This window comes from Macaca nemestrina, chromosome 1 (assembly GCF_043159975.1).
Source record: "Macaca nemestrina isolate mMacNem1 chromosome 1, mMacNem.hap1, whole genome shotgun sequence".
Taxonomy (NCBI): Eukaryota; Metazoa; Chordata; class Mammalia; order Primates; family Cercopithecidae; genus Macaca; species Macaca nemestrina.
Window position 1 is genome coordinate 103,072,657 of NC_092125.1, and position 12,745 is coordinate 103,085,401.

Below are 12,745 nucleotides of genomic sequence, written 5' to 3' on the forward strand. Positions count from 1 at the left end.
CCGCGTGGCGCCTGGCGCAACAACATGCTGGATTCTCCTGCGTGGGCCAGGCGCCCACGTCGTCTCCAGTTCTCCCTCTCCCTTGGCCTATTGGTGCCCTCCCACCGCACTCCCGCTCTTCCGCTGACCCACCCCGTAACGGCAACAGCCCTACCCCTTACCCTGTCTTAGGTGCTCGGTGGGCACGCAGGATCACGGGTCATCAGCCCCGACATGCGCGCGCGCGCACACACACACACGCGCACACACACACCTCTCCACGCCTCGCAGCGCTTAGAGCTCCGCCCAACACAAAAGATCCCCAGGTTATTTTATTGCTGTACTCAGAGGTCAGTTAATGCCCCCGGCCGCCTCTCCCTCCCCTCTGCGGTGGCTGAGTCCTCTCCTGGGGCTCGGGAACCGCAGCGGGTCCGAGGGTCACCGCCGCATCTCGCCGCTGGGGGCGCCCCGCTTCCCCTCCCCGCCGCCGGGCCAGCCAGGGTCCGAGGCCCGCAGGCCCCAGCTGGGAAGACAGGTCTGGAGAGGCCGCTCCGGGTCTAGAGGGAGGGGAGGTTCTCCGGAAAGGGGTGGCGAGAGAACCCCGCCACGACTGCCAAGCTTCGTCGCGCGCGCTGGAGGGGACACGGTGGGCGCCTAATTCTCGGCGTAGCAGTAGGTCCCATAGGCTGCCTGCTGGGGCCTGGGGAAGCCGAAGCTGCGTACTCCGGGATCCGGGAGCCCCCCGCAGCGCGGCCGCGGCGTGACGATTGGGAAGCGCACACTGCCGTCAGCCAGCCAGCCGCCGTCGCACTGGTCTAGCCCTGAGAACTTCCAGGCGGCGTAGAGGTGCCCAACCTTGGCCACCACGGCGCCTCGTCGCCTGCACGCCGCGTGGGCTTCAGACAGCGTCAGCCGCCCGGGCACGAAGAACACTTGACCTGGGGATCACAGCGGGTCACCGACCGAAAGTGGGGTAGCCGGGGCGGGGCGGGGCGGCTGACTCCCAGAAGGCGGAGTTGGGGGGCGGGGCCGCAGAGGTGCTGGATCGAGCTTGGGTACTAGGAGTGGGGGGATCAAGGCAGAAGTGCAGGGAGGGTTTGGAGAGGTGGGCTGGAGCCCGGGCGGACGGGTGAGCGGGCTGATGGAGGGACGGTGCCTTGGAGGGACTCGGAGACCCTGCCCTGATCTCAAGCTGAGGTCCACTCCTCGCCCCCCACATTTTTCAGACCCCGCCCCAAGACCCTGCCTTCGCCCCGCGCTTCACCTGCCAGCGCGGAGGTGAAGCAGAAGGCGTCGTAGCGGTCGCGCATCCGGTCGCGGGGCCCGTAGCTGCGGATCCCGGGCCGGCCTCGGCCGCCGCACGGGGCGCGCGCAGTGAGCACAGGGTAGCGCACGGAGCCCTCGAGCAGCCAGCCCGCGTTACACCAGTCCAGACCCTCGGTCCAAGCTGGCGGGAGACGGCGGGGGTCGGGGATGAGAGGCGTCACAGGCAGGAGCCAGACTGAGCTCGCCTGGCGCCCTTTCTTGGGCCCCTGAGACAGCTCCGCGGGGCCTGGGAGGTGCTGGGTTCGGCCGCTCACCCTGGTAGAGCTGGGAGTAGGTGGCCAGGCGTCCGTCCTGCTCCTCGCACGCTTGCTTCGCCTCGTAGTAATTGAACTGGTACCGGCCCCGGCTGGGTTGGTACGGAAACACCACACCTAGGGGGTGGCGGAGAGCCTGGGGAGGGCCAGCAGATGGGAGCGGAGGGGGAGGAAGGGCGGCGCGGCCTGGGAGAGGGAGCTGGGGTCCCCAGGGGTGAGGGGGAGATACTGGAAAGGAGCCCTGGGAGACCCAGGCGAGGCGGTCCCGCCTGCTACAGAGGAATGGGGCGGGAGCGGAAGGGCCTCACCCTCCAGGCTCAAGGTCAGCGCCACGCTCTCGTCCTCGATGCCGTTGATGAGCTCGCAGCGGTACCGGCCTTCGTCCTCCAGGCGCACGCCCGCGATGACCAGGGAGGCGTCTAGCCGATGCCCCCTCCGCATCCTGGCGCGCCCTCCCAGGGGCCCATACCCCCGGGCGTGCAGTCCGTTGGTGACGAGGATCAGAGTTTCCCGGAGCTCCCCAGGCTCCACCTTGCTCCAGCGCACCTTATAGCTGGGAGGCGTGGTGCCCAGGACACAGGGCAGCGTGGCCGTGGCCCCACGATGAGAGTGAATGACCTCGTGGATGGGGGGCAGGAGGTAGTGGGGGCCCGGGTGGGATGCTGAGCAGAGGGGGCCACAGTGGCAGGAACCCCCGATCCTCACTGCTCCAAGTGCCCATCAGACCCTACTCTCCAAATGCTTTCTCCAGAGCCCCCCAACCCTCTCCTCCATGGCTTTCTCAGCAATGACTTTCACTCCCTGAGTACCTGCAATAACTGCCCTTTCCCCTTTCCCCACCCTTGCAGCCTCCCCAAGCCTTCCCCAGATTCTGGCCTGGGCTGGGGTCTTACCTGGGTCTCCTTGGCCTTTGTGGAAGATGGTGAAGACCCAAAGAAGGAAGCAGCAGAGTGTGGAGAGGGTGGGCCCACCTGGCATGATGGGGGGCAGCCCAGCACTGTCTGCAGGGCACAAAGAGTGGGCAGTTAGGACTGGGGCAAAAGGGTGGGGAAAAGCAGGGTTGTCAGTGAACTCCCATCAGAGATTCCTAGAAGGGACTGTCCAGTTGGAAGCCACTGGGGCAGAGAGAAGGGGTAGGTGACAAAAGGAAGGTGATGAGGGGAGGAAGGCAGTGGCAATCCCCTTCCTCTCTCTCTCTTCCTCTGTCACATCCTCTCAGCCTGCAGGTACTAATTTAGCATCTCCTCTACCTGTCCCCTTCATCACAAGTGCCATTTCCCAAGCTTGCCATCTGGACTGCCAGCTCGTCTCTATCCTCTCCCAGCACCCATTCTCCATCTTGAAGCCAAAGTCAAAATGATCTTATCACTCTCCCGCTTTTTTTTTTTTTTTTTTCTTGAGACAGAGTCTTGCTCCATGTTCCAGGCTGGAGTGCAGTGGCATGATCATGGCTCACTGCAGCCCCTAACTTCTAGCCCCAGGTGATCCTCCCACTTCAGCCTCCTGAGTAGTTGGGACTACAGACATGTGCCACTACCCCAGCTATTTTTTTCTTTTAAGTTTTTAGTAGAGACAAAGTCATGCTGCGTTGACAAGGCTGGTGCTGGGATTACAGCAGGCGTGAGCCACTGTGCCTGGCCTTGTCACTCTCCTGCTTGAAAGTGACTCCCGGTTGCCCTGAGGATAAAATCCAATCTCATAACCACAGCTTCCAAGGCTGTCTATAATCCAGTTGCTCCCTGCACCTCCAGCATGGCCCCCACCTCGCCTCTTACCACTTTGGCCCCTGCACTGTGCCCCAGACATGCTGGACTTCTGGCAGTTTCCCACACAGTCCAAGTTTGCACTCATTTCCTTTCCTTTGTGCCTGCATTGGTTGCACAGGCCTCACCTCCTTTGGGAAGCCTTTACTCACCCCCAGTTTGCCACACTGTAGAGCACTGTGATCTGCTGGACTGGGGACCTTTTTTTCTTGAGATAGGGTTTCACTCTCTTGCCCAGACTGGAGTGCAGTGGTATGATCATGGCTTACTGCAGCCTCGCCCTCCCAGGCTCAAGCCATCCTCCCATTTCAGCCTCCTGAGTAGCGGGGACTACAGGTGCACACCACGATGCCCCACTAATTTTTTTTTTCTTTTCTATTTTTTGTAGAGATGGAGTTTCAAAATGTTGCCCAGGCTGGTCTTGAACTCCTGGGCTCAAGTAATGCTTCTGCCTTGGCCTCCCAGAATGCTGGGATTACAAGCATGAGCCATCACACCCAGCCAGGACTTTTTTTGTCTTACAAGTACTTTTATTAGCACCTAAACTTAACAGTGTGGGCCGGGCGCGGTGGCTCAAGCCTGTAATCCCAGCACTTTGGGAGGCCGAGACGGGCGGATCACGAGGTCAGGAGATCGAGACCATCCTGGCTAACACGGTGAAACCCCGTCTCTACTAAAAAAAATACAAAAAAACTAGCCGGGCGAGGTGGCGGGCGCCTGTAGTCCCAGCTACTCGGGAGGCTGAGGCAGGAGAATGGCGTGAACCCAGGAGGCGGAGCTTGCAGTGAGCTGAGATCCGGCCACTGCACTCCAGCCTGGGCGACAGAGCGAGACTCCGTCTCAAAAAAAAAAAAAAAAAAAAAAAAAAAAAAAAACAGTGTGAATTTGAACATAATATGTATCCGTATATAGACTATATTAAGCAGGTTTTCCAGAAATTACGAAGTTAAAATATATAAAATTATAAAGTTATTTTTTAAAACTACTTTAAATGCAATTATCTATTTCAGTACAGTAGTTGATTTCCCCCCTTTTAAAATTTTTTTAAATAAGATACAGGGTCTTACTATGTTGCCCAGGCTGGCCTCCAACTCCTGGGCTCAAGCAATGCTTCTACCTCAGCCTCCTAAGTAGCTGGAACTACAGGTTTGAGCCACTGCTCCCAGCTCCTCCTTATTGTATCATTCTTTTTTTTTTTTTTTTCTGAGACGGAGTTTCACTCTTGTTGCCCAGGCTGGAGTGCAATGGCACCATCTCAGCTCACTGCAACCTCTGCCTCCTGGGTTCAAGCAATTCTCCTGCCTCAGCCTCCCGAGTAGGCTGGGACTACAGGCACCCACCACCACTCTGGGCTAATTTTTGTATTTGTAGTAGAAACAGGGTTTCACCATGTTGGCCTGGCTGGTCTTGAGAACTCCTGACCTCAGGTAATCCACCCTCCTCGGCCTCCCAAAATGCTGGGATTACAGGCATGAACCACCACCTCCGGCACCTGTTGTATCATTCTTATCCCCTTGACCTTAAAAAAAAAAATTGGACTAGGCCAGGCACAGTGGCTCACGCCTGTAATCCTAACACTTTGGGAGGCCGAGGCGGGTGAATTACTTGAGGTTAGGAGTTCAAGACAAGCATGGCCAACATGGTGAAATCCTGTCTCTGCTAAAAATATAAAATTTAGCTGGGCATGGTGGCATGCACCTGTAAGTCCAGCTACTAGGGAGGCTGAGGCAGAATTGCTTGAACCCAGGAGGTGGAGGTTGCAGCGAGCCGAGATCATGCCACTGCACTCCAGCCTAGGGGATAGAGCAAGACCTTGTCTCAAAAAAAATGAAGACTTCTCGACTTCACTGTATTCATTTTCCAAATCTGGCTCCTCTATTTCCTAATTGCATGACTACGCATAAGTTAATTATCATGCGCAAGTTACTTAACCTCTCTCTGCCTCACTGTCCTCATCAGTGAAATGTGGGGAATAATAGCACACCTACCTCACTGAGTAGTTGTGAGGAGCAACTGAATTGATATATGCAAAGTGCTTGAAATAGTGTCTGGAATGTAATAAGTGCTGTGTATGTGTTAGCTGTTATCTCTAGTTCCCAGCATAGTTTCTGGTACATAGTGGTGTTAAATAAGTGTGTGTGGCTTAATGAATGAACTTTCATTAAGGATTCATAAGAAGACGGGATGGGGAATGGGGAAACGGAGGAAGCACCCTGAGAAGTCACCAGAAATCTAAAGAATGGAGCTCCATCTTCCTGCAAATGAGGACCAAAGACCAGCTTGCCGTAGGAGAAACAGAGGTTAGGCACAGAAAACTTCTCAGTGGTTAAAAGTGAAAGTATCTGGGATGCGAACATGAGCAAGAGAACACTTCTTTATAGGAGAACTTGGTAAGTAAGAGTGATCGTGAGGACTGAAATTGACTGAGACCAACAATGATAGCTCAAATGAATACCTTTAAAATTGAATGTGCCTGACACTGCTCTAAGCACTTTACATGCATATTTTTATATTTACTCCTCCCAGCAATCCTGAGGCAGAAACAATTATAAATCCTATTGTACACATGCTGAAACCAAAGTGCACACATTTTAGGAAATGAGGTCACACAGCTGGTAAGAGGACAGGTTTGCTGGGATTTGAATCCAGATCTGACAGTGAGGCTCAAGCACTTAATCACTAATCTATATTTCTGTATTTCAAAACAAGTGCACACACAGGCTCTTCATACCCCTTACAGAAAATACGAGTAGTCAGCAGCTCCATTGCCTACCTGTTAGAAGCTGGTCTCTTCACAGAGACGGAGGGAGCAGTGCTTAGCAGCTTTTTGTCTTGCTTGAGGAAGAGGTTCTGGATGAAGGTTTTGCCAGGCTCCTGGGAGTTCCAAGCACCTTAAAACCCTGGGACTTGAGCACCTGTTCAACACAGTTGCTCCTTTTGCACCTTTGAGGAAAAGCTTCTGTCCTGTGCTCAAAGAAGAAGCCAAGATGCCAAGAACGACCCCCTCCCCCATCAGTCCACTCAGCCTTGTTAAGAGACCTGTGTCCAGCCCAGATCTGTGGAAATCACTATTCTGGGACTAGGGGAAGATGCTGGGCTTGGGATGAGGGCTGGGAACCCATGAAGGGCAGTGGAATAAAGGGAGCAACCCAGGAATGATGACCTGGAAGAGTGCAGAAAGTGAGGTGCTTCATTGTTTCTTGATGCCTTTGGACGAGAGAGGTGTAGATTGATCGGTGGATATGAAGGTGTTGGACTGATGGGGATGGGGATGAACTCTAAATGTGGCTCGAAGATCTATAACTGCCAAGCTCGAGCTGCCTCCCTTTCCATATGCACCTCATGTAAGCAGCATCCCCATCTCCCCTCTCCCCACAACAGAGTACTCACCTCTGCCCTCTGGTGCCTGACTGCACATTGCCTTTGCAAACGGACTCTCAGGTGGGAACCATCCAGGACTTTCAGCTGCTTCAGGAAACCGGACCTCTTCTGTACAACCCCCCTGTCTGTCTGTCTGTCTGTCCTTTCCTTCTCAGTCCCCACCCCATCGGAAGCACAATTTCCCATTGTCTCTGTCTTTTCCCCTATTGTTGACTAACAGGGCCCCTTTCTTTATTCTGTGGGTAATGGCAATGAAATGTCAACAGCTGGGGATGTGGGATGCAGGACCGGCTGGCACATACCACCGGAAAAGGGCCTGGGTTGGGGGCGGGCTCAGAACAGGAATTGACATCCCCAAGAAGAAGAGAATAGGGTGAGGGGCAGAGAACGGATGGTGAAAAGGTTGAAATGGAATCTCTCTCAACACTCCAAACTAGAGGGCTCTAAAGAGATTTTGTCTACGGCCAGGGGAAAGGCTGGGCTCCATGAGGGCAGAGGGAGTGGCTAGCATTGCAATAGGAGAGATGGAGATCAGACAGTAAGGAGGATTTTTCATGTTCCCTGGGGAGGGAGAATTTCTGAGGATAGAAGGACTTTGGAAATCTCTCCAAAAGAGAGGTTATCTTATTGGTTCCCTAATATTTTACCTCTTCCCTCAGCACAAATAGAGAACATTTTAAAAATACTCAGAAGGGGATCCTTAGTTTTCCTGGATGGAAATTCACTTTCTTTAAAGTCCTTTTTTTGTTTTTTTGTTTTTTTTTGTTTTTTGACACGGAGTCTCTCACTGTCGCCCAGGCCGGAGTGCAGTGGCGTGATCTCGGCTCACTGCAAGCTCCGCCTTCTGGGTTCACGTCATTCTCCTGCCTCAGCCTCCCAAGTAGCTGGGACTACAGGCGCCTGCCACCATGACCGGCTAATTTTTTGTATTTTTAGTAGAGATGGGATTTCACCGTGTTAACCAGGATGGTTTCGATCTCCTGACCCCATGATCTGCCCGCCTCGACCTCCCAAAGTGCTGGGATTACAGGCATGAGCCACCGCGCCTGGCCTTTTTTTCTTCTTTTTTTAAGACAAGGTCTCCATCTGGTGCCCAAGCAGGAGTGCAGTGGCCCAATCATTGTTCACTGCAGCCTCAAACACGTGGGCTCAAGAGATCTTCCCCACTTAGCCTCGAAATTAGCTAGGACTACAGGCACACACCACTACACCCGTCTAATTAACTTTTTTTTTTTTTTTTTTTGAGACAGAGTCTGGCTCTGTCACCCAGGCTGGAGTGCAGTGGCACAATCTCGACTCACTGCTCTGCCTCCTCCTCTTACCTCAGCCTTCAGAGCAGCTGGGACTACAGGTGTGCACCACCATACCCAGCTAATTTTTGTATTTTTTTGTAGAGATGGGGTTTCACCATGTTGGCCAGGCTGGTCTCGAACTCCTGGGCTCAAGCAATCTGCCCACCTCAGCCTCCCAAAATGCTGGGATTACAGGCATGAGCCACCATGCTGGGCCTAATTAAGTCCATTTTAAAATCTTTCCATTGAGGTATAATTTACATACAAAAAAGTCATTGAAATTATGTGTACAGCTAAATGAATTTTTACCTGTGTACATTTAATGTACATTTAATGTACACAGGTAAAAACCCACCAGATCAAGATATAGAACATTTCCAACAATGCCAAATAGGCCCAGTTGTTTTTGTTTTCTATCAATGCAGAGGTAGGGCTCCCTCGACCTGCCCCTGTAAACAGACATTTAGAAATGTTTTGAGCTTTAAGTTCCATTTTAGCCTTATTTTCTCTCTGCTGTAGCCCCATGGAAGTAGCTTTGCATTATTAAAACCATATAATTTCATGTTCTGTGAGTTAAAAATTAAAAAAAAAAAATGAGGCCGGGCACTATGACTCACGCCTGTAATCCCAACACTTTGGGAGGCTGAAGTGGGTGGATCACCTGAGGTCAGGAGTTCGCGACCAGCCTGGCCAACATGGTGAAACTCTGTCTCTACTAAAAATATAAAAATTAGCCAGGCATGGTGGTGTATGCCTGTAATCCCAGCTCCTTGGGAGGCTTGAGGGGGGTGAATCCCTTGAACCCAGGAGAAGGAGGTTGCAGTGAGCTGAGATCGTGCCACTACACTCCAGCCTGGGCAAAAGAGTGAGACACCATCTCAAAAAACACAACAAAACAACAACAAAAATACCCTTTCAGAACTGGAGGAGACCTCAGGATGCTGAACATTTACTAGAGGAGGTGATAGAGATGGAGGTGGCTTGCCCCAAATCACACACCATACAGTCGTTGAGTCAAGCCTAGAAGTTTCCGCTTTTTCTACTAATCCTCTTCTGCCTCTCTCCTTGGCTGTCCAATTCAGACAAGCTCCAGGTTTTCACTAGGGTCATATCTAATAACAGGAAGCCACCTTGAATATACTTTCTTTCTTTCTTTCTTTTTTTTTTTTTTTTTTTTTTTTGAGACAGGGTCTCACTTTGTCACCCAGGCTGGAGTGCAGTGATATGATCATGGTGCACTGCGGCCTCGACCTCCCAGGTTCAAACAGTCTCTCCCATCTCAGCCTCTCAGGTAGCTGGGTGCACAGATGTGCACCACTACACCCAGCTAACTTTTAAAAATTATTTGTAAAGACAGGGTCTCCCTGTCTTGCCCAGGCTGCTCTCGAACCCCTGTACTCAAGTGACCCTCCCGCCTCGGCCTCCCAAAGTTGTGGGATTACAGGCATGAGCCACTGTACCCGGCTGACTATACTCTTGAGAGATCTGATTGGCTATCTTTTCCCTATCTACTCCATCCCTGTTCTTAAGCGCTTCCCTCCTCCCCCCACGACTGTCTCTCTCATGAGAGAAGACAAATAGCCCCCTGTCTCCTTGGATAGGACACCCTGATCCAGTGCATCTGATTGGCTTCCTGCCAACTCAAACAAACAGCCTCCGGCAGAGGGAGGAGTAGATATAAATGGCTCCACAGCCTGGTTACTGCGTCCATTCCCAGGCCCATTTCTCCACAAATTTACTGCTCCTTTCTCCACAAATCACTTCTGAACTGTGGCTTGGAAGTCTCTGGTATGTAAATCCATAAAAGGCTGAGTTTGACGGGGAGGAAAGCCTAGAACTATTTGATAGATGCAAAAACAACCCAGTGAGGATCGAATGAGAAAGGAACAGACAGGAATACATATAATAAATAGCCAAACTGTGTTTAGTTTACTCAAGGTCACTTTCATTCTCATTTTCCCCCCAGACGCTAAAACGGGAGTGGGGTGAGATGGCTGAGGCAAGCTGGGGTCTCCTCACTGACCCAGCATCTCTGAGGAAGGGCTTTGTCAGTCCTATACCTACTGACCAGAATGTGGTGGAGTGATTCCAGACAAGCATGGAGTCCCGACATCTTCTCTAACACCCACGTTCGGCTTCCACCATCCAAGCAGGTTCAGCTGGCCAGTTTTCCTGACCCCTGGTGATGGCAAGCATGGTCCCAGTTTATGACTAGGATTGTTGTGTGAATGACTGGAAGGGTTGGCAAGACGACACTTTAGGGAGGACTTCAAAAGGAGTGACTCTCTCTGGTCTTTCTCTTTCCAACATTTTTTAAATAAATTTTTTTTAAAAGATGGGATCTCTAAAAATTTTTTTAAGAGATGGGATCTGGCCGGGTGCGATGGCTCACACTTATAATCCCAGCACTTTAGGAACTCATGACAAGGTCATGAGTTCAAGACCAGCCTGGCCAGCATGGTGAAATCCTGTCTCTACTAAAAATACAAAAAGTTAGCTGGGCATGGTCGTGCGCACCTGCCCAGCTACTCGGGAGGCTGAGGCAGGAGAATCACTTGAACCCAGGAGGTGGAGGTCGCAGTGAGCCGAGATTGCACCACTGCACTCTAGCCTAAGCAACTGAGCAAGACTCTGTCTGAGAAAAAAAAAAAAGAAAGAGAGAGAGATGGGATTTGTCTCTGTGGCCCAGAACTGCAGTACAGTGGTGCGATCATTGCTCACTGCAGCGTCAAACTTCTGTGTTCAAGTGATTCTCCTGCCTCACCCTCCTGATTAGCTGGGACTACAGGTGGGCACCCCCATGCCTGGCTCTCCAGCATTTCTCCAGGGCCAAAAGGCAGCAACATCAAACTCAGCCTGATGCTTTATTTGGACACTCACCTAGACTCCACTCCTGACCACATATAGAGGCCTGGAGTATGCAAGGCATACTCCCCAGAGCGTGCAAGGTAGAACTCCACAGTACAAACCTTTATAGCTACTGGGCATAGGAGACCTTCTAGTAGAGGACAGGAGGCTTGGGTTCTAGTTACAGTTCTGCCACAGTGTCACCTTCGGTGACACAGGCCCAGGCTTCGCCGCTGGGCCTGTTACTTCATCTGCACAATGGAAACTCAATTCTATTTAAATTATTTTCTGAAGGGCCTCAGTCTGCAGAGACACAGAAGCAAATGACTTTATGAAGCTCCTGACTGTATGAAGTTCTCAGTGAAACAGAATAGCACCTCTTCTGCCCATCTCAGAAGTAGATGAGGGCAAAGTGAAATAATGGAAAGCACAAGGAACAGTAAAGGGCAAATGTCAAGAAGCTGTTTGCAAAGTTACCAAGATGTAAAAGTAGATTTTACTTATTAATAATCGTGTCACTTGTCATTCTGTTTATAACGGTCAGTTCACTGCTGATATTCAAGTGGACCATTTAAACTGTATTTTTGCTCAACTATCCCTCCAAATAAATATCTCAAGATCTTGACTGTTTATTTTCTTAGCCCATCTTATTCTCCCAGGCCTCAAAGCTTGGTGTCTCAAATCCGTGGCTTGTCTTCTCATTCTGGCCAGTCTAGGTGGGGTCTGGCTTCAGTTTGCACAGATTCTCACTCCCAGTCTCATATTGGTCAAACAAACCCAGAAGTAAGATCTACAAGTATTAATCGACCATTCTCAGAATAGGATTGGAATAATTTTAAAAAGTGAACTCTGGCCGGGTGCCATGTTCATACCTGTAATCCCAGCACTTTGGGAGGCCAAGGAGGGTGAATCACGAGGTGAGGAGCTCGAGACCAGCCTGGCCAACATGGTGAAAGCTGTCTCTACTAAAATTACAAAAATTAGCCAGGTATGGTGGCACATGCCTGTGATCCCAGCTACTCGGGAGGCTGAGGCAGGAGAATCGCTTGAACCAGGGAGATGAAGGTTGCAGTGAGCTGAGATTGCGCCACTGCACTCCAGCCTGGTGACAGAGTGAGACACCGTTTCAAAAAAAAAAAAAAAAAGTGAACCCCATCTTATAGCTGTATGTTCTTTCACGTGGGAGAAATAAATTCTATCACAGTATTATTATTCCCATTTTATAGACCAGGAAACTGATGTCCAGAAAGGGTTAGTAAGTTAGTAACTTGTTCAAGTTCCTACCTAACCCAGGTAGCCTATCTCTAAAGCTAGATGAGTTCTTCTTTGCTGTGAAAGAATCATTTCTTGAAACTTGTAAAAGGTAAAATGAGGATTTTTTGGTTTCTTGTTTTGTTTTTTTTTTTTGATATCACACTAGAGCATTTTTTCTTTTTTCTTTTTTTCTTTTTTTTGAAATGGAATCTCACTCTGTCACCCAGGCTGGAGTGCAGTGGCATGATCTTGGCTCACTGCAGCCTCTGCCCCCTAGGTTCAAGTGATTCTCCTATCTCAGCCTCCCAAGTAGCTAGGATTACAGGCATGCTCCACCATGCTCAGCTAATTTTTTGTATTTTTAGTAGAAATGGGGCTTCACCATGTTGGCCAGGCTGATCTTGAACTTCTGACCTCAAGTGATCCACCCGCCCCGGCCTCCCAAAGTGTTGGAATTACAGGTATGAGCCACTGCACCTGGTCTAGAGCATTTTCTAATAAGCTTGCTTGACACTCATCTGACTCTGCCAGGGAATGTGACTTTGTTGTCACAACACATTTGATAAATAATCTACAACTTACAAATGCACCGGCATTTATAGTCCTGTCGGGTAAAGGCTAACCTGTAGAACTTGATAAAATCATAGGG

The 12,745-nt window shown here is 50.9% G+C and overlaps 1 protein-coding gene and 1 long non-coding RNA gene across 2 annotated transcripts; one reads left to right on the forward strand and one right to left on the reverse strand.

Moving 5' to 3' along the window:
* Positions 1 to 293: 293 nt before the first annotated feature.
* On the reverse strand, positions 294 to 2,557 carry LOC105498060 (hyaluronan and proteoglycan link protein 2). The gene is made up of 5 exons (XM_011769856.3): positions 2,453 to 2,557; positions 1,868 to 2,221; positions 1,560 to 1,676; positions 1,244 to 1,426; positions 294 to 917 (listed from the first exon to the last, which is right to left on the reverse strand). Exons 1-5 carry the CDS (start codon positions 2,535 to 2,537, stop codon positions 634 to 636), a joined length of 1,023 nt encoding a protein of 340 aa, XP_011768158.1. The 5' UTR covers positions 2,538 to 2,557; the 3' UTR covers positions 294 to 633.
* On the forward strand, positions 834 to 11,991 carry LOC105498062 (uncharacterized). The gene is made up of 3 exons (XR_011616010.1): positions 834 to 952; positions 5,489 to 5,712; positions 11,137 to 11,991. It is a non-coding gene; the product is annotated as an uncharacterized lncRNA (long non-coding RNA).
* The last annotated feature ends 754 nt before the right edge of the window (positions 11,992 to 12,745 follow it).